This window comes from Myripristis murdjan, chromosome 19 (assembly GCF_902150065.1).
Source record: "Myripristis murdjan chromosome 19, fMyrMur1.1, whole genome shotgun sequence".
Taxonomy (NCBI): Eukaryota; Metazoa; Chordata; class Actinopteri; order Holocentriformes; family Holocentridae; genus Myripristis; species Myripristis murdjan.
This window is the reverse complement of record NC_043998.1, coordinates 10,383,495-10,405,408: the sequence shown is the minus strand read 5'-3', so window position 1 is coordinate 10,405,408 and position 21,914 is coordinate 10,383,495. Positions and strand designations below refer to the sequence as shown.

Genomic DNA, 21,914 nt, shown 5'->3' with positions numbered 1-21,914 from the left:
CACTGGGCCATGTGTAAACATCCGATTCAAAGAGAGGCCACTGTAAATAATGCAGGATTTGCATTGTGGAGAGAAAAAAAAATATTAGAAATTCAGGAATGCACACATCAAAACAATATGAATATTTTTTTATACAAAAAAAAATCATGCACAATTTCAGTTCCCAGGACAAACAGCCAAAGCAAGTAATACACAACACATATTTACATATTAACACCACTGGTACTTTGAGCATGCCTCGTTTTACCATTTGAAACTGAGCATAGATAAAAGTCAGAACCTGAAGCTTCACAGTCCGTAACAGATCAGCAGCCACTGAGAGTTGTCCAAAAGCTTGGCAGTGTGCTCCAGATGTCACCCATGTTTATAATGCAGGAATAAAACGATGGCTGATGATATCATTACTGTGTTTCAGGATACAACCATTATATGCAAGAGCATCTCTCAACAAAACAATTTGAATTGGAACCTTTGCATTAATTACACCATTTTAGGCATCCTTGCTGATGAAGAAATGCCGAAGTAAAGCCCAATCAGTTTAACATCATTGGAATTGGCACAGTGACATTTCAGTTGACGGGTCAACCAACTGTGAATGACAAAAGACAACAGTTACCCTTGAATCAAATGAAATGTGCTTTTTTCCCTCTGTTTTGTCCATATTGGTAGAGCGACCAGAGCAACACACTTCAGGAAATTTTTTTAACAATACAAATAGGAACATTTCATCTTTCGATAGTAATGCTTACCAAGTATTTGCCTTATGCTTTGCCCCATCGTCACATGGAACGTCACAGTTTTAACACCAAACATGCAAATAACTGACACAAACCATTACCATGGAAGAACCAATTATCTTATTAGGTGCACTGTTTCCTGTTGTGCTATCTGCAGGCAATTAAATGGCAATCAGATCAATTGATACAAAATGTTTGACATTATTAAGACCACTTAGAATTAATCGGAAGCATTAGGCAAAATGTTATTGCAAGGGAGAGGTACGTAGGCTGCGAGAAATGTGGTTATGAGGGTGGGTTTTTTTTCATGTCAGGTGTTAATGAAAATAACAGATCCAATTTACGCACGACCAACAAACCTGTCAGCTGAATAATGAGGGATATATTGCAGAATAACACAACTTCCTCCCCCTCATTATATTTTCAAATCGTCCTGTCGATTGGGATTGGTTCTGTTTGAAGCACTGCAGAAGAGCATTTAGATTGAAATTAAATAGAACAACAGAGACAGGTATCCCTATGAATATGATTATGAAAAAAATGCCATAATGTTAGCTCAGAAGTGTGGATTGTCTCCAAGGTTTGCATCGGGTCTGTTTTAGATCCAAGACCGAGCACTGATACCAATGTACATCCCCTTGGGTAAGTTGTGAATTAGGAGCTCATTTATGACACAAAGTAAGTAGGATATGAGTCCTTCATTAGTCATGCAGAAAGTCTTGAGAACATGCGGTGAAATGTCTCCCAGCCAGAGTCTACAGTGGATCTCTCCAGTGACAGTGCAGCGGGCGAGGCGCAGTTTATTCGTGCAACGAGGATCCAGGCAGCTCATTGGTCAGCGTGTGCCAGCGCTCCACCTTCTTGCCCTTGTTCTTCAGACAGTCTATCCAGTGTTGGAGGGTTTCTCCCTGTGAGTGACATCCTAAGGAAATGCCCCCTGGCCAGCGCAAAGAAAACAAAACAGTTTTTAGAGCAACAGACGCAAGCGACATTCTCCTCATTTTCAGAATCGGAATCGGAATCAGAAATACTTTACTGAGCCCTGAGGAGAAATAGGGTCTATAGTTTATATAGCAGAGGAAACACAAACAAGCTTTAACCCTATAAAGCCATTTGTATCATATATGATACACATTTTCAATTCCATTTTTCGTTTTCAGTTTAATCAATACTTGACCAAAATACTGTTGTATACGTTTGAACACTTCCCCTGTTCATCCTGGACCATACCATTGGCACTTCAAGTACATATCATATATCATACACCAGAAAGGTCGTGTAATAACATATTTTTTGAATTTTTTATATATATATATATTTTGTTATAGGACTAAATAAAGGGTTCAATTTCAAAAAATTGGAATTTTCTGCCAATTCTTTCATAGTTCAGGCTTTATAGGGTTAAATGATTATCTCTTATATAACATCAAGCAATTGTAGGTATACCTGCTAATCGGTACTTTTTGTTACTTTTTGACACATGCTTGTGCATTAATGATACTGTAAACTCTGTATCATTCAGAGGAAAAGCAATAAAATATTTTGGAAAAACATAAAGTCAAACATACAACATTGGAGCCGTTTGTACTTTTACTGAAATTAAGATGCAGAAAAATGATATTGCCTTAAAACCTATTAAAGGTGCGCTACATAAAATTGCGGAGGCTGAGAACCATTTAGACTCACTGTGAAGTAAGCATGCAATTTCATGGTTGATTCTACATGGTTCTCATCGTCAGACAGACTCATGTAATTTTGCATCGTGCGTCTTAAATAGATTTTGATGGAATATTAATTTCCCGAATCTTAATTTCAGTAGAGGTACAAATGGTTCCTATGTTATGTTGGATGTTATGTGTCTTTAAGGGCAGTTACACCCTTTTCCGCTCAGTTTCATTGTGCTTTTTCCCTTCACTCAAACTTTGTTCAAAGTGTTGTTTTAGCCATTGGAAAGAGCACAACAAAATGTTCTATTAATATAAAATATGATTCTGATTTTCAGCCAAAATGTCCCTGACCCCCTACCAAACCCTTGAAATCACACATAATGTTGCTCTTAGATGACAACAGAGAATAAGCAAGATCTTCAATTGGCTTAATATATCTTCAATCTTCTGCAAATATGCTGTAAATCCTGCGTAAAACGTTAATTGGTGCTGAGTGAACAAACCCAGTGGTTTTCAAAGTGGTGTCCAGGGACCCTCAGAGGTCCTTTGGGGCCTTGCAAGGGGTCCTCCACAAAATAAGGAATAGTTTAACCTCATATATAAATAATCTTAGATGATTAAAGTGTTTACATGTGACATCTAAACAACTGATTACCTAACATAAACCAAAATGCCATTTCATATCCCCGCCGTAAAACCACTTCAAATGAGGATCCATGATTTAATGAAAGTCAATTTAGGGGTCTGGAACATGACAAAGTTCGAAACCCCCTGCAAAGAACGTGCTAGGAATTGTTTAGCTGTCAAGTGTTTCAGGTGCCAACTAACCTATGAAGTCGTTGGACTTTCCCAGGTCGTAGTCCCACACTGTGACCTCCAAGGTCTTGGTGGACAACTCTGAGAAGGAAATCTCGTAGAAGAACTCCTATATGAAAATGGGGAGGAGGGGCAGGAGGAGCGAGCAAAGCATGTCAGTTCATATGATATCCTAGTTATGCTACATTTCCTCAATATTCCTGTGTTTACAAGTCCAAAATACTAATGAGCAAGCTATAATTGGCTGCCTTAGAAGGAGGATTCTGAATCTACTGCATGTATAGGGTCTATTGCCTCTGTGGACTCCCTATAGCTCTAAATGAGCTGTCTCTTTGCATCTCACCATGGCAAAGCTAACTCTAACTCCCACAGGCCTGCACATACAAAAACACACACACACACACATACACACAAACACAGATGTCTACCTCATTAAACTCGGGGTTAAGAGTCTTTTTTATCACCGCTGTTTTGTGCTTGGATTTCTTGTGCACGTCTGGCTTGAGATACCTAAGACAGAGGAACGTGACACTGTCATATACATGTTGTCACAGCACAAAGTGAAAGTCTGTTCATTATCATTCCTGAGGCATGGTGCTGCTGAGAGGTGTCTTCTCACTTGGAAGGTAAGTGCATAAACCAGGGATGTCTCGCTGAGGTTCACAGTAACTCTACATGCATATAGAAAATCATTATTTCCGCTTTGGAATTATCGAACGTGGCGGAGAGATGCGCTGGTGGACATTTTTCTTTATCCCATTAAAATATCATAGTGTATTACATGCCCATATCACTGTGTAATAATGCACTTTGAATGGGCTGGTGTTAGACATGGTGCAAGCCTAGTCCTGGAGTGATTGATATTTCGTTTGAAAAATCACTAAGGGAAGAAAATCCAGGTCTAATCTATTGTTTGTGAAAGTGGCCCTCTGCAAGTGTGGAGATTGATCAATACTACAATTAGCAGCACAGCGGGGACTGAAAAAGCTCAGTATCCCTTCCTGAGCTGTCATTAAATTCTCAAGATATTTTTAATGCAGCTGGAGAGAGAGAGAGAAAGAGAGAGAGAGAGAGGGTGCATAGTGAATTTCTTTTCACATTTGCTTTCCACCCACCACCCACAGCTTGGAGAGCGTATGTTCCCACACGCTCTCAGACACAACAGAGCATATGGGAATAAGCTGTCGCCAAAGGGCAAAGATTTGAGCTCGCATTTGAAACAAAACAAGGTACAGGTTATATTATAGTGGAGGTGTGAGCGGGAAAGTGGCATGGAGAGGTGGGGGGGCTGAAAAGAAAAGAGGAAAAAGCTGAGTGTGAGGGACACACAGAGAAGGCGATGAAGATAAGGAGGGGAAATAAGAATCATGGTGGCATGCTTATTTGCATGCAGCACTTGTTCTTTAACCTTACGGTGATATTGCTGCTGCTCTGGCATACTTCATCCATGGAGGTGGGGCGGAGAAAGTGAGAGGCGATGCGAGATGTTGGAGGCCACAGTGTTTTACTCATTCCAGGAACAACCTTAAGGCCAGCACCAGCATTCAGAGGAATGCAAGAGGAGGGGACGGAGGGCTGGGGAGGAATTTTCAGCTCATTTGTCCAATTTCTGTCAGTGTGCATCACTCAACCGAGTAGCCTTTGTTGCCCTCAGTGGCACAGGCACTCACGCGCACACACTCACACTCACATGCACATCCTTTTCTTCCCTCTGTTGAGTTATGAAGCTCCAGAGGACCTCTGTAACACCAACACTTGACACGCTTATGGCATCTGTTTTTCTGTTTTTCTGTTCCGTCTGTGTGTTCATCGCTTTCTCCCTCCATAACAAGCAATTACATTATATCATGTCACTCGGATGCCACTCAATCCCCTTACATTCTGAAGGCTGTCAATACAGATGGACCGATATAATTATCATGATGAATGGGTAACAAACCTCACACTGGCTTACAACCACTTGTGTGCACCTGACCTCATCTGTCACCATTACCTTGTGCAGGCTTAACTAAACCCATCCATCACTCATGAGTGGCAACAACTGGTGATGTATGGGGTCAATAAGAGCCGACGGCCAGTGAGCGTCACACAGGGCCATTAAGGTGGAGAGGGAGATGGGGGTTGGATAGGTCATACTGAACCGGTCCTGAAAAAGGATCTTGAGATATCATGCCAAATACATCAATATCAATAAATGGACTGCATTTCTATAGCGCTTTTCTAGTCTACTGACCACTCAAAGCACTTTACAATGTTTTGCCTCACATTCACCCATTCACACACTGATGCCATGCAAGGTTCAGTATGTTGCTCAAGGCCACTTTGACACACTCTGGAGGAGCCGGGGAACGAACCGGGAACCCTCCGGTTACCAGATGATCGCTCTACCTCCTGAGCCACGCCGCCCCACCAACACAATCTAAATTGTGCGCTGTGAATCCATCCAATATGCCACAAGATCATATTTTACAATTCTCACACACGGTGAGTAAAATGCCAAATGTATTAAATCCCAGGACTCGGTGATCAATCAATGAATTGATATCATGATATAAGACTGCAGATTGTCTGGGATATCATAATATGGTGATATGGCTTAAGTGTTGACTTTCTCTTGTTTTAAAGGCTGCATTACAACAAAATGATGCAATTTTCTAAACATTTTAGACTGTTTAACCTGTTCTATTATCTGCCTGGTCTACATATATCTACATGTCTCATAGGTAAATATCATGAAAGCACCAATAGTCGTCCCTACATTATCATCAGAATATTGATCGCCCAGCCCCAATGCATCCCTCTTTATGCAGACGATTCTGTTTTTTCTGTATACGATATTGACCAAATGTGTTTCTATCAGCTGGTTTGCATACAGATTCCATGGCTTTTGCTCAGTGACGACTTGGTATCATCCTCACGTTTTAACGTAGGGGTCAGAGAAGCCATTGACGTCCATGGCTGCCAGGTGGGCACAGCGTTTGACGCCGACACACAGGCCACCATGGGCCCGCTCCTTGACCTCGCCCTCGGTGGCCGGGGGGAGGTACTGCAGGCAGAGCAACAAGCGGCCCCTCTCCTCCAGACTCCTCTGCTGCTCGGTCTCCCACTGAGGAGGACAGTGTGTTCAACAGAGAGAGAGAGAGAGAGAGCACAGTTCAGAAAGCTGAGATGACGTGCTGCATTTGCAACGACTCGATAAGTTATGCAAGGTTCAGGGTCCTTCATATGTTGAAGTTACATTCAATCAGAGCTTGTTATGCCTCTTGGTGCTGCAACCTTCCGCTGAAACAGGCTGCACAATTGTTTAAGTGCAGTTGTTTTTTTCATCAGCGGCGACAGCGCAGCATTTAATGAGTGTCCTGATTGATTGATGCTTCCTGCAGCGGCACGGCAAAGACTAAAAAGCACAGAGTGTCCCTCGCTGTGCTGTTGTTTAACTCTCAATGTATTTCCAAGCAGGCGCAGGAAGCGTACCGATTCTCATCTCACATGTGCTGTCTACCCATCAGCCCCAGCTCAGAGAGTCAGCACGTTCCCAAACGCAATTATCACTACATCATCGGCTATTGATATACAACACTGTTACTCGTCCCACGGCGTAGATCTGTCATATACACCCCAAAATTTCAGCTTTTAAGGCATATTAATACGCTCTGTCGCCCGTGGCCTGCGTATTTGCCATGGACAACATCAAACTGTGATCAAAGCATTTGACAACTAGCATAGCGACAGAGCAGATTAAAAGTGACAGATGAAAGAAAGCGAGGAAAGCAGCAAGTGTGGGTAAGAAGGAGATGATGTGCTCACAGGACTATGACTCACTGTCTTGGCCAACAGCACTGATACATGTATGTTATTTATGGGAAGGGCGCACTTTTGCTATTCCAAGATTTCTGTCACTGCAGGTCGATGTTTTTTTTTTTTTCTTTTTTTTAAAGAACATCTATAGTTAAACCATGAAGAAGCAGTGCCACAAATGGAATCCAAGCTCAAACCATGTGTTAAAAATTTTATGATTTCTCTTATTTCATTTTGACTGCTGCATGCAAATGGGTACCATGCCTTCTCTCTTCTATTTGCACTGAACGTCTCCTCTCCTTATCTCTCCATCTCTCATTAAGTCTTATCTTGAGGCAAGTGGTGGACAAAGGCAAGGCGATCAATATGCCACGCGCCCCACTCCTCTCCATCCTCCTCCCGCCCCTGTTTCTAATTGTCTCAACAGCTTGCCCGTTCTTACACTTTCCTCTCCTTTCCCTCTCTCTTCCTCCCCGTCTTCCTTAGTGAGCCTTCATTAATGCCGACAGCCAGCATACCATCTGGTGTGAGTGAGTGCAAGACTTTAAAACTCAGACAAAAGCAATTAGTGGGGATAATTTGTACCAGGTATCTGGTAATAAAACAGCTAAGACCTCCACAAATCGATAGAGAGCAACTCATTAGGGAGGTTGTAGATAAACAGGCCTTAACGCCTGGCCAACGACAACCAGTGACACACAGAGGAGCCGAAAAGACAGGAAACATCAAGGCAATCAGCAGACACATCAAACAACCTGAAGGATGGCCGGGCGCACCGAGGCAGATGTTTTGCTCCAATTATCTTGATGGAGTTAAAGGTGTTTGGAGAGCTTGGCCCATTGGTCACCGCGTGTGACACGAGGACAAGCAACAAAATAATTCCTGTGAGTCTGATAGATAGAACTGGACACTAAAACAAACCAAAAAAAAAAAAAAAAAAAAAAAAAAAAAAAGGAAAAAAAAAATTAAACATCTTCCAAACTATTAAAAGCTATAAGAAACTAAAATATGTAATTCTCTCTCATAATTTTTTTTTTAAATCGGCATTATTGGATGATGAAAAGCTACTTTAACATGTAAGAGTCCAGCGATCCAATCAGAACACAGCCTCAGTCTTTATTCCTCCCTCCCCTGTTTGACTGACTTTCCAGCTCTATGTGAAATCCTCTAATTGGCTCATTAAACAGTAGAGAGTCTTAGCATCATGCTAATGTGCAGCTCCTGGATGTAAACACAGCACAGTGCAGATTAATTTAGCAGTCTAAATGAGAGGAGATGAGGGCTGGAGCCGTGCCCTGTTCAGCTCGCGACGGACTTTCTCACATCACCTCCACTACTATGCGCCTGCAAAGTGTACATTTTTAGCAAGTTAGCCCTGGAGCACTGTTGGCTCTGAAAACACCTGCTGACATATTGCTGCGGCGTGGGCAGGAATACATTACTGCAGCAAATGCATACCCTCAAAGCTTTGTTTTCTTACGGTTAGTGAATTTTACGAAGTCTCAATTAAATCTGGGTGGATGATGGCGATAGTAGGCTACTAGCGAGAAAACTCACATTTTAATCTGGGTTTACTGTTCCTTTAAGGGATTGGTCAAATTAAACATAAAAACCACCACAGTGTGCTTATTGGATGTGTGGAATAACCTTAAATTAAATCTTTAGTCTTAGTTGTGTAAAGCAGGACTCCTCTCATAAATCAAAACCTTATGAATAAAAAGCTTTTATTCTGGCCAAACATTAAAAATGATGGTCATTCCATGCATCCAATAAGTTATAAAGCACCCGATCCATCCAAAGAGCAGCTGCAGTGATGAGTGAAGGTCCAGCAGGCAGCAGCTCTTCCTGCCTGTGTTTTACTTTCCGTTTAATGTTAGTTGGACCCAGTTATGTAAAGTATTATGCGCTAAAGGCAGAGGGAATTATCTCCCAGTGGCACTGCTCTGATCACATATTGGAAAAGCTCTGAAAAGCTCCTAAAAAGCTGCGTGTGGCTCTTGAAGAGGAGCTGTGTGTTCGGCAGAAGGCAGGTAAGTGTGACAGACAGAGAGGCAGAGGGGAGGGGTGATGGGCGTCACCTCTCTCAGGTAGCAGGAGATCCCACGCAGCGCCGCACTCATCGCCGAGGGTGAAGGCAGCTAGAGAGGGGAGGAAAGAGAAAGAGGAGAAACAGAAACAAAGATTTGAGAGGAATGGAAGGCAATCAGGCTGGAGGAGGCTGAAGACAAAAGGAGGAAATGAGATTTAAGGGTAATTCCACTTGGAAAATTAGGGCCTGACACAGTGTCTACTCTACTGGATGACAGGGGGCGGGTTGCTCTTTGATCGCCAAGAGGCCACTCACCTCAGAGGGCCACTCTAACACCCAGCAGCCCTTCTCCCTCTCTTGCTGATAAAGAACAAAACACTCAGCGTGCTCCCTCGCCTTTGCACACACCTCCCCCCCCACTTTTATTTTTTAATCCATTTGTTTCTCATCTCTCTGACTTGCTCCCTCACTATTGACGTTCCTCCAGCTGCCTTTCTTCCCTCTCTCTGGCTCCTGCCTTTATTCTCACAGTCTTGTACCTTTTTCCCCCATATGACTTGACGCTGACATTTAGACCACAACAAAAGCTATATATGGCTAAATGAACAAATGTCAGCCTGTCCACTTATCCGCTGTTTTACCTAATAACGGTGTTTGTGAGCCCTCGAGTAAATCTCTAAATTAAAGGAAGCTCTTGTGTAAGCGGATGTATGTTTATCATTTTTATCCAGTGGCTTTGTAAAACATTTGTCCAGAAATTCTGTTTTTTGTTTGCAATGCTGACTGTGCCGGTCCTATTTTGACTTCTTGTCCACGTACGTGATCATATCTGTCCATCACAAATATCGGTTGCATGTGCAGAATATGCTTTGGTAGCTTAGATGCCGAACCTAACTTTACCTAGTCACTCCCATTCAGGTTCAAAAAATATATATATATAAAAAGCTACTCTGTGAAACTTGCAAGCTGCTAAGCGTGGGTAATTTCACCTTGTGAATATCTGAACAGGATGCATGTTTGCTAAAATGACCATCAGTCTGTTAGAATTCGTGCGCTTGAAAGGAACCATTTTTCTAACTCTGCTCAACGGCTCAATTCAACAGGTCAGAGAGAAGAAAAGAGGATGTGAATGACTGGCTCAGAGCTGCACGCTGGAACAAGGAAACACATTCTTTCTGCGTAGCCGAGATGCAGAAGGAGCGCTTCATATTCAGCTCGACACACACCTAAACTAAGTGGCCAGCTCCAGCAAGGCAAAAGTACATCTCACAAGAGCAGAGTTAACAGCAAGTGGACCCAAAAAACCTTCTCTAGATTTAAAAGCAGATCAAATTAAGTATTAATGCCTGATTAGAATAATGGTCATTTTTGTACATGTCTATGTCTGGCGTTTTTCAAGTTTTGCAGAGCAGTTTTTCCACATTATTTTGAGCTGGCTCGGGTGTGAAGAAGCTAGAAGGCTGGAGAGGCGGCCCGGTGATGCACAGGTGCTCTTCAGAAAGCTCCAATTATCAGGAATCACAAAAAAACAGTTTCAGAAGTCCCTGATGAAGACTCAGTTGAGATGCACTGGAAGCTTATTCTTTTAATTTTTGTGTTTTTAAATGCTTGCCAAGGATTAATTAAAGGTGCTTTTTATACGAAAGATGGAGAGCCTCAAAGCTGTCTTTTTTGGAATCTGCTACCTGTGCAAGTTTATGTAAAAGAAAAAAAAAGAACTTTTGAAATTGTTTTGGGAGTGAGTTGGAGGGAGCTGGCGCTGACATCTAAGCCACCGAAGCATATTCCGCGCACACTTATGCAACCGATATTTGTGACGGACAGATGGGATCACGAGTGTTGACCAGGAGTCACAACAGCACCGGTCGGGTCCTTTAAAGAGGGGGAGAGGCGGCACAGATGGATGGCTATCTTAGGCTTGAGACCCACTTGTGTGGCTGTCAGAGGAGAGGACAGGTGAGTCTGATAAACAAAGACACCGTCTCAACATCACCCGGGCGCTTAAATCATCATCTGCCTCTGCTCCTCACCTCACATCTTCAGTCTGGCTATTTACCTCTTCACCCTCTCTCTTCTACATGCATTTAAAAAAAATTTTGTCCTATATTCCTTTTTCATTTGTAATACCCCTTTTTGTCCCTCTGGCTCTATTAGACATCACAGAAAGGTGGTAAAGAGGCAAAATAGGAGAGACGCTGACAAGATGAGGTGAACCCACAACATATTGAACACTGTTTTACCACCCAGTGATTCCACAGATCTTCAAAGCACCCTCATCTCTCTCCGTCACACACACACACACACACACACACACTCCCTCTTTCTCTTTGGGCAATTCATATTCTTCTTTTTCTTCTATGTTTGAGTTCGACTTTCAAATTCTCTTTCTCACTCCTAGTTTTCTACATTCTCCATCACCCCAACTTCTCTTGATATGTCTTTCTGTTTGACTCTCTCTCTCTCTCTCTCTCTCTCTCTCTCTCTCTCTCTCTCTCTCTCTCTCTCTCTCTCTCACAGGAGGTGGGTGCTCCAGACAGATGTTAAAGTGTTTGGTCTGGTCCGGCTTCACGCGGCGCAGGGCCACCCGCGACTCCCCGATGAACTCATTATGCGTCAGCTTGTCCTCGTCGCACACCGACACCCTGGGAGAGAGACACAGGGGAGGTATGAAAGAGAGACAGACACAAAGCTGGCTGAGAGAGAGAGAGAGAGAGAGAGAGAGAGGGAAATGTATATGAATAAAAATGAGAGGAGCTGATTAGCGAGGAGTCGGGGAGTTAGTGAGATGGCAGATCAGTTAACAAGTGAAAACAGTAAGACAATCATGAGCAGTGAATAGAGGTGTGTGTGTGTGTGCAGTGTGTGGGGGTGGGAGGAGGAGTGAGGGCAATTAGTCAACCTACACTGCATTTCATGACTGACTTAATCATTACTTATGTTGATGCAACACTGTAATCAAGGAAGTGCGAGATTGTTGACAGAAACATGACCTGAATTAAAACAACATTCCTAGTCAGTAATTCACCTATATATGCAGCAGCCATACACAAGCTGTGCATATAATTACCATTTCTGTCCCCGCGGGACTTTAGAAGGCGCCAAAGTGCATCATGCAAGGCTAAGTCGATCCATATTTATGGGCTCGGCAAACTTTCTCACCTGCCGCCCTAAATGCATAAGTATGAGGGAGAGGGCGACAGAAGTGATGGAGACAGAGAGGAGCAGTGTATAGACAGTCCTAAGTGATGGAGGGAGGGTTGGAATGGGGACATGAGGGAGATCAAGGGTGTGAGAGAGATAAAAACTGAAGGATTTATTTAATTCTGTGTGTGCGTGTGTATGTGTGCACGGGTGTGAAAAGATTTGTGTGTGCGCATAAATCTGAAGAATCAATGTGCCATAGGTCAACCGCAATTCAACAGAGCCATCGCGGGTTTCTGTGCTTTATGTAAATGTAAATGAAGGACAGCATGAGAGGGAGAGGGAGAAAATTCACAGGGGAGGAATAGAGATTCTCTTGGTCCACCCTCTTATGGGACTAAATGCACAAATGAGGGAATGAAATGGTCCAGCTAGGCTGCTGTCTTCCTGTACTCAACACACAGGATTGAAGAGGTGGGGAAGGTGCACGGGGCCAGCTGCCTGGGGAAACCAGATATCTGTTGACGCCGCAGAGGTAAATTCTAGTCTGCCGGCTCATTCGTTAAAGGTAAATGCAAACCTCTTTTTGCTCTTGTTAAGCTCGACCAGCGGGGGAAGGAAGATCGGAGATGGAAAGGGGAGGAAAATAAAACTCTGAGGCGGAGAGGGAATGAGGCGGGATGCACAAAAGACGAGATCAGGGGAGAGGAGATGCAGAAGAGAGCGGGAGAAGTCAGCAGGCCCTGGAGCGAAGGAGGAGAAGGCAATAGGGTAGATGGTGTGTGTCAAGGATGGTTGTAATCAAAAGGGCTTGAGACTCAAGTGGCGAACGAGAGAGTGCAAGAGGCCAAAGCATCAAGTGGCAAGGAAGCAGCACAGCGTCATTATAATGCAGGCAGCAGGGAGTGGTGGTGGTGGTGGTGGTTGGTGGGTGGGGGGGTCACATATCAAGGCTGAGTCCTAACTGCTCATTTCCCTATTACTGTGACGGCTGACATTTCCCCATTCCTTCAAAATAAAGCTTCAAAATAAAGACCGCATCTCACAGTGTCACTAAAGCGATGTGATTAATTTAATCCACTTTCGGGGGCGAGTGTCACACACTGAAGCATCCAATCAGTGAAACACACCTCGTTAGTCGAGCAGACATGTAAATAAAAGTACCGGCTGATATTATATGCAGGTCATGAATCCATATGAAGGTCTTTCAATTACTGCCATCAGGGTTGGTGAAGCCACTTAATAAGAACAGTCACAGCGGTGGATAGTGGTAAAAAAAAAAAAAAAAATGTGTCGAGTAATTGTCTCGGATGAATAATAATAGCTGTTATAACAGTGGTCTCCCTTGTGTACAGTGTAGCTGGGTGAGAACTGGGCTACATGCAGTTTTGTGTGGTGGTAAAAACAAAAGTGGGTAAACCCTGACGTCAGTGGGCACCATCATAATTCATATTATAAAGGATCAGCTCCCCTGAAATACAAAAAAGGGGCATTTTTTCATGTACCTCCAGCACAGTGTATCCGTACAGAGAGATTTGAGAGATTTGGCAGTGCTTCCAGTCTGCAACAAAGCGCCTGGATGGGTATTCCTCTGTGACATTCACACCGCCAAGAACTTAGATGGGAAAAACTCAACAGCAACAGCTCTCTCCCGAAAAAATGTCACAGATTCGTGACATGATACACAGCCCTCAGGGTGTCAAGTTTTTTTGCCGGGAACTCATTTATTTCTTGCCAAAGAACACCTGAAATCTGTATGTATGAATATCCATCCAGTTCTGTTGCACTGGGGTGAAACGAGACAGGGAAAGGAAGACCACTACAGATTGGAAACCTCACCAAATCACGCAGAAACTACCTGGATTGATAGACTGCACTGTATTTTGGGTTAACTGCACCTTTAAGAAAAGCAAGGAGAAATGCCGTCAGATCATTAGCTATCATCCGCATGTGATATTTAGTGGCTTCAAAGAGCGATTTTGAGATGCGGTGTTGTAAAATTGTACCTTTTTGGCGCACCCACTTTCCCCAAACCTGCCTATTTTACACTTCTACTTCATTTTGGCACATTTCCCATTACCCAGAATGACTTTCAACAATCCTCAGAGAATGCGCCTGAGCTTTTTGCATTCAGCTGTGAAGTGTACGTGTAGGTGTTGAGAGCGACAGTGATAGCATATCGTAGAGCAAAGGGTTTTTCCAGTCTAGACAAAGGGGAGAGCGATGCTACACACAGTACATCCTGTCCCTGCACTGTATCCTACTGAGGCTGCTGTCAGTGGAGAGAGACTGAGATCTTTGCCTTTTCTCTCTTCTACAATGGATTCCTCCCTGTGTGCCTGTGAAACGCTGATGCAAAATAGTGAGTCTATAAAGAAACGTCGCTTTTTCATTCTGAAAGTTTTACACTGATCCACTTGTTACTTCACTGTGTTATTGCATAGTTTATTGTGAGATTTGAAAATATCATTTGATTATGTACTTCTCCACTGAAAAGGGGGGGATTTCAGTCAAGTAGTTAACTTTATCTTTGTTATTCAGATTGATAATATTCAGTAGTGCTTTCTCTTTGGTTTGGTTTCATCTAATTATGTTTTACTCTTCCTGGTTGAAGCCAAGTGGTGCAACAGTGTGATCACCCTAGTGCCCAATGTGGGAAGGCCGCTGCTGATTAATGTCTAGAGGGTAACCCTAGATTAGTGAAACTTGAGTGAAACAGTAGTGCTTTACTCTGCCCTGACCGCATCCTCAACCTGAACCCTCATACAGGAAGGGGGCTGGTTTAATTTGAGGGGTATAATTTTTGATTTACTTTTGTCTAAATAGTTTTCTTTATTGGTGGTATAATTGTAGAAAGAACACAAGTCATATTACTATTGTCAATTTTGATGTTTTAGCGCTAATGAAACTTAACTCCATGCAGGTAAGGTGAATGGGACGGCCTGGAGCCTATTAAGCCTCGGTAGGGGACAGCAGGTCTTGGCTGGGAGTACGGGGACCTTCTAAATATCCTGGTTTGGTACAATCCAGCTTCGATCTGTAAGCCTGGCCTGGTGTTTGTTTTGCTCGGTGTGTAACCTGCTTGTAAAATCTGAAGCTACTGCAGGAAACCAAAAGTGCTCGAAAACTGAAGCTGTTTGTTTTCCCACCTTTTCCACCCTTCACCGCCTGTGAGGGTGCGGGGTCATCCGAGGCTGTGGGTTTTGCTGAAAACCCCACAGTGACATGATGTTTATATTTGGCCTTTTATCCACAGGAATCCACAGGCGCCAACCGAAGCCTCGCTGGAAGTCCCAAATGTCATATAACCCGTTTGACTGGATGAAGACAGACAATCCTGCTATGTATTTTTTTAAATGACCATTGCTGCCATCCCTTTTCCAAATGTTTTGACCCATCAGCACCCAGACTCTGTTTCACGAAGTGAACAATGGAAGAAAAATCAGTATGACTGTGTGAGGCTACAAAAATGCAACCGAACAAAACAAATAAGCCCAGAAATGCAAGATACATCAACAAACTGTTAGTGTTTTAGGATGTTTTTTTCCCCCTTTAATAGTGTTTTACTTCCCCTTAGAAGTTCATATCATACATCACAAAGCTGAGTGCACAGCTGAGACACTGCATCCCTGGAGAGGGTAGTAGTGTACACTTTGTCTTTCCTCATTACAAAAAACACCTTTGCCGTGTTAACACAGTCTCTTAGGCCGGTGGTGGGCCAGTTTCTCTAATTTCCCCCGAGATATCAGCAGTCGATCCTATTTAAATCCCACTCCCACGCGTGCCATGGCAAAGTTTTAGTCACAGGCAGGGACGATTCATAGTGCTCGTCACCTCTGGAGGGGGGTCAGTGAAATTAAGCACCCCGCAGTGCTTACTCTGACCTCAATCTGTCACTGCAGGGAGAGACAGACTGAGACAGAGAGAGACAGTGTGGAGGAGAAAGTGAAAGAAAGGAAAGTGAAAGATAGATAGAAAAAGGGATGAGGAAGGAGGGGGTGCAAAAAAAGATCTGGACAGGGTGGAGATGAGTGATGAGCGAGATCAGAGGGGAGAGAAAATGCCATGAAGGCGTGAGAGACGTGAGGACAGGGAGGAACGAAGGTGAGGTGACAAAGGGGGATCAAAGGATCAGCGGAGATGGAGGAGAGAGGGAACGCATTGGAACAGATGGAGACAGTGGGCAAGAGATGAAGAAAAGGTTGTGGCGACAAGTGGAAGATAGGGATTGACTGGGTGAAGGCTGATAAACAGAGGGCAGGGAGACAGAGAGCCAGTGATTGAGATAGAGGATAAGCGATCCTTTGTCAGCAAAAGCTCGCCCCGTGATGAGCAAGACAAAAGCCAGTCAGGAGGTTGAGGGGGACAGAAATAGCGAGCGAGCCTCGGTGGTAAACATTTACCGGAGGGTTTTGCGGTACATGTCTTCCTCTGTGATGCCGCAGTAGGTGAGCGTCTCATTCCACACCGGGTTGAGAGTGTTGCGGACAATCTTGGTCTTCAGCTTATTGGCCTGCGTGCGGCAACAGAGTGGAACAGAAATACAATAAGAAGTTGTCAGCGGGGAGAAAATTAATACCACTGCCAGCAAGTGCTCATGGGAATTAGATTTCAGGACTGCAGAAAGCATAGAGGAATGGAAAACAATAATACTGAATGCAAAAAAAAAAAATGTAAAATGGGGACAGCCACATATTTTCATGCCTTCTGAACTTATGGACTCTTGGGATGATGTAAAATTAGATGTACAACAACATTAAACCCCACAGCATGCACTGTAGGGTGGCATGATGCTGCAGAACATGTTGTTAAATATGAATACATTTTGAGAATTTGCTAGTGTGTTGCAAGATTATGTATTCTTCAGATATGGATCAGTGAAAAATGCCCTGATGTCACTGTGCCTTGAAAAATTACCGAATATTACCCCACTTGAAAGGCTTTCATATATATGTAAAAATATGTAAAAAGCCAAAGCAGTTCTTAGCACACTGTAAGCCAGTTTTAGACATTATAGGAAATTGCTCACACATCGGGCTTCAAAATACATGACGTTATCAATTATGAGATATGTATGTTGTAATATATTATGAAATATTAAATCACTCCTTTCTGGAACATGTATCAGCGTACCCGTATAGATCTATGTCTGAAATGTGGTTTGCATCTGAATTACAGGCTGTGTCGTCAGATCAAAACACTTTAGTTACAGTTATCATGTATGTATTTTGAGAGGGTCTGTGCAACTCAACCCGTGTGTGTGTGTGTGTGTGTGTGTGTGTGTGTGTGTGAAAGTATGTGAGTATGTTGATGTCTGAGGTAATCCTGTTAGATGTTAAAGCTGGTTTTAAATGTATTTGAATGTGTATTTGTGAGTGTCTGTCTTAAGGCGGGTGGAGGGAATGTATTTGTGTTTGTACGGATTTCTGTTTGAAAAATTGACAAGTTCAATTATACTTGATGTGATTTGGTGAGGTTTCCAATGTGCTGCGGCTTTAACTGTCTCCTTCAACCCTTAATAAGATTTCCTGCCAAAGAACACCTGGAACTCTTTGGCACTTTTGACCTCTGTGGTTATTTTAAAGCGCTTTATAAATAAAATTGGATTGGATTGGATTGGATTGGATTGGATTGGAAACTGTATCTATCTGCCTCTAGTTTGTACTTGTTGTTTGTTCCTCTGCAGTAAATAGTTCCCAGTTAATCTCCTCCCCCTTGAGGGCTGTAGATTATGCCGAGTATCTGCATAATTGATTTTGGAAAGAGCTGTTACTGTTGAGGTTTTCACATGTAAAATTTTGTCAGTTTCAGCTCCACAAATGAAAACTCATTCAGTGCCATTGTATTGTGGTGAAAGGGGACAGGGATGATTGCAGCACAATGGAAACCTCATCAAATCACACAGAAATTATCACATAGATCGCACTCGGGGGTCGTTGAATGTATTTTTTTGCATTTTGGGTGAAACTCCTGTTAAGTGTTCGCAGTCGGTGTGACTGTCTTTGTATGACAGGAAGCATGAACTGTGAGTTTTGAACTCCTGGTTACCAGCTCGCTGCAGCACTTCTGCTACAGGAAAATGCAGTGACAAAGTCATGTTCTAATAATAAAATCAGACCTTGCAGGCTCCTGGGAGCAGGTGCAACTTGACATAGGGGTCGGCCAAGCCGTTGAAATCCATCGGCTTCAGACCCTGGGAGAAAGAGAGAGAGAGACAGAAAATGTATAGTGGAAGGGAGGAACATTACAGAGGATAGTGTGCAAAGTGCCAACACCAACAATGAATCGTTAAAGGATTATGCGAGTGAGCAAGTGAGCAGTTCATTTTGGAGCTGAATCAACAGCACCGAGGTAGAGGGGAGGTGTGAAGCCTGGGGGGCTCTAATTTGACAGGAAGCTACACACAACCACCAGTGAGCTACACAGTGCAGTGGCCTGGTTACCTGTGTCCAAACAATGACTGCAATCAGGGATGAAAACTGAAACTACACAGCCCTGCATCAGCCAGCCGGGACTGAATCCTTTATTTGTGATATAAAAAATCATAAAAAGAGAGGAGCTCCTTTTTCAGCAGAAGTGAAAATGTGGGTCCAAGTTCATGCATTGCTCCAAAACACACAAATTGATTGTAATGGATGTTGTAGTTTTTGGAGGGCTGTGTTTACCTTAGCTCTCAGGACTGTGCAGTGTAAGGAGCTGGTCGCTCTCTCATACAGGAGGTCAAACTCCAGCGTCCCCAAGGAGGCTGGAAGGCAGTTAATAAAAAGTCAAACACAAATCTGTGTAGTGGCGTCTCAAGAGGGATGATTTAATGATATTAGTGCCCTAATACACACATACGTTTTGACATAGGCACACCGCAGCACACATACAATTACAGCATTCAACACTCAACTTCCACCACTGCAATTTTTCTGTGGCTTAGTTTTTTTTTTGTTTTTTTGCTAAAGACATTACATAAACAGAGAAAAAAAATCCTTCTGTCTCTCCACATCTTTGATTGTGTTTTTAATCCCAGCATTTATCTCTTACATGAAGATAACAGTATACAGTCTGCAGAATGTTTAAAAGGCTTCAAGGTCCTGCTCATTCTACAACTGCAAAGGAAAGAGTCTAAACATTCTGATTTGTGTTTTTTGCCTATAATTGAGATGAAGAACAACTAGGGAAAAAATAACTAACTTGGCGGACAGTCAGGAAAAAAAGACGAAAATGAAAGATGAAAATTTGAATGACATCATTAGGCTACTGGCAATAGCCTATTACCCATTAAAGACACCATGTAATGAACTTCAATGACTTCTTGTTCCTGGAAAGCAGAATTTCTGTAGCGGTGAGAAAATATACAGGTACAGTGTGTCCTGGACAGTGACTGTGACTGGCTGGTCGCTTGGGCTGTTTCACAATAGAGTAGGAGCTCTAAAATGTTTTCATGTGAGAGACCAGTGATTTTGTTGTTAATTTAGGCCGGATTTGTCCAGCTGTCTGCACTGTACGGGCGGACAGTGGCAGTGCGAGTAAAACCTATGATTAGATTAGTTCCGCCAGGACAGCTCGTGCATGGAAAATGTATTTATTAATTGAGTGTCATGACTTTGGCGGGCTACATCTGCTTTTATGTTAGCTGATGCACACATATTTGATTTAATAAATCACGGCTGCACATACACAGCTTTCACAGGGATGTATATAATCCCCCTATGGAACATAAAAACAGATGTAAGCGGGTGGAGCCGGGGAGGAGGTGGGTTAAAGCAATAAATTGTAACTGGACAGACAAGCAACTTGTCAAGGTAAGATGAGCTGTCGTGTAGAAGGCTTTGAGTTTAAAGAGAAGTGACTGGTTATCTCTGAAAAAACGTGCCAGTGAGAAGACCTATCAGCTCGCAGCACCTGAAGAGCCTCCTGACTGGATTGGATTGCTCATTAATTCTTCCACGTCCTCCAATTGAAATCATTTCTGTTGGATCATAATGAAGTTAAACAACTCATTATTTTGAAGGACCCCCGTGGGTCTCAGGACCCCACTTTGAGAACCACTAATATGCAGGGTCAAATGCTGATTGCCAAAAGGGAGAAGATGGACGCCACGGGCCTCATTCATCGATATGTGCACAGAAATTTTGCTACTTTGCGCACACACATAATGACCATTACACTCATAACATGTGAGGATCAGCCAGTTTTGTTGGTAACCACGTGTGTTTGTTAGTGAATCAGGATCATTCTGACAGGCGTGCACTTGCACTTGCAATTTGTAACAAGTCAGCAGTGACCATGACGTCCCTTGTGACTGGTGCAAGTCCTGCTGGCTGTAGTTGTTATTTTGGTTTGTGTGATGTGCTGTGACTGAGACATCGGGGGCTTTTCGGCCTGGTGGTGGCACTGTGGTGGGACAAACAGATTTGGATTCAAAATACCAGCCTCTAAGCGCAAAATCCATCATTCCTCCAAAGTTTCATCCAAACCAGGCCAGCAGAGGCTCAGATGTCTGATGTGTGATGGACGGACGGATGGGATCCATTGTCCCTTCCCTGATCATTGGTTACGGGGGACAATTAGCACACTACCGCGCCCCATTTCTCTACATAAGGAAAACCCTTTTGCAAAGAGGTGTAGCAGTGGAGAAAGGGGTCAAGTCTTGCATTAAAAAAGAGAAACATGACCCGCAGAAAAACTTGAGGAACTAATGCTCAAATCCAAGCAATGATTTCAGAGATAGAAGACAGGAAAGCCATCGTTTTTCTGTTTAGCGTTTCCTCTGGATTGGGAATTGAAAGTGTGCCACTGCCACACCTGTTTGACGATTATTGCAATTACTTTATTAGGCAGATTCCCAGACACACAAATGAGTATTCAGCAAATCTGCATCTGTGCCCTTCCCTGCTCCTAACCTTGTCATCTAAAAACTGTCCTTCACCGCAGTTTATTCGCCTCATTACCTTGGCAGTTTTGACGTCTTTATGGCACTCTGACACTTGTCTCCTAAATTGTTCCTAGCGTAGGGCTTTACCGCTCAATACTAGAGGCTTTGGTGGAAACAGACTATTACTTTTGTCAGCTGCTGCGCCTTTTTGCACTGACTCACTGTTATCATCGCTGTCACAGCTGTCGATCTCAATGGAGGTGTCCATACTGCTCATGGCTGACAGTGAGCCCCCTCCGCCCGCTGCCCCTGGTAACAGTGGCGATAACAGGCCGCTGCCCTCCACTCCGCCACCTCCACCTCCTCCTCCTCCTCCCCCCCCTGCAGCCCCCTCCACTTGGCCTGTGCCGCCAGGCCCGAGCACAGTGGGAAACCCCGGCAGATTGGGCGAGAGCGGCTCAGAGATGGAGGAGGTGGGCGAGAGCCGAGGGAAGTAGGCCGAGATTTGACGGATGGGGCGGATCGGGCCGGGACAGACGTCGATGGCCATGTGCTCCTGGATGGAGATGCCCAGGCGTTTTCCCTTTCGCACAGTCATAGGGCTGTAGAGAGGAAGAGGGAACGACAAGAGAAAAAGAGAGGGAGAGAGAGAGAGAGGAAGCCCTTGTAAGCGGGAAGTTGTCTGCACACATTCATTACTTTGTCCGGCGATTCTTGAGGCACAGCTGATTTTGGATTCTGTTTAGCCTGCAGCAAGCGCGCAAGATATCGATCTCTAGATATGAGTCGTTGTTCTCATTTTCTACTCTGCAATTACCAAGTGTCAAGAAAAACAAGGTGAGCCGAGCTTTGTGGTCTGT

General features: G+C 43.6%; 1 protein-coding gene across 1 annotated transcript; it reads right to left on the bottom strand.

Moving 5' to 3' along the window:
- Positions 1 to 1,537: 1,537 nt before the first annotated feature.
- Positions 1,538 to 21,679, bottom strand: LOC115377950 (double C2-like domain-containing protein alpha). The gene is made up of 10 exons (XM_030078033.1): positions 21,277 to 21,679; positions 18,854 to 18,933; positions 18,307 to 18,381; positions 16,592 to 16,701; positions 11,563 to 11,689; positions 9,097 to 9,156; positions 6,139 to 6,326; positions 3,649 to 3,730; positions 3,233 to 3,329; positions 1,538 to 1,674 (listed from the first exon to the last, which is right to left on the bottom strand). The coding sequence occupies exons 1-10, from the start codon at positions 21,650 to 21,652 to the stop codon at positions 1,538 to 1,540; spliced, it is 1,332 nt and encodes a 443-aa protein (XP_029933893.1). The 5' UTR covers positions 21,653 to 21,679.
- Positions 21,680 to 21,914: the final 235 nt, after the last annotated feature.

Bases quoted from the DNA above. Each gene is read 5' to 3' on its own strand.
- LOC115377950 (XM_030078033.1), bottom strand. From the start codon at position 21,652: ATGACTGTGCGAAAGGGAAAACGCCTGGGCATCTCCATCCAGGAGCAC. The intron at 16,702-18,306 runs GTCTGATTTTAT...TGCCGCACGCAG, and splicing joins TGCTCCCAGGAGCCTGCAAG to GCCAATAAGCTGAAGACCAA. The intron at 3,330-3,648 runs GTAGACATCTGT...ATTTTCATATAG, and splicing joins TTAACCCCGAGTTTAATGAG to GAGTTCTTCTACGAGATTTC.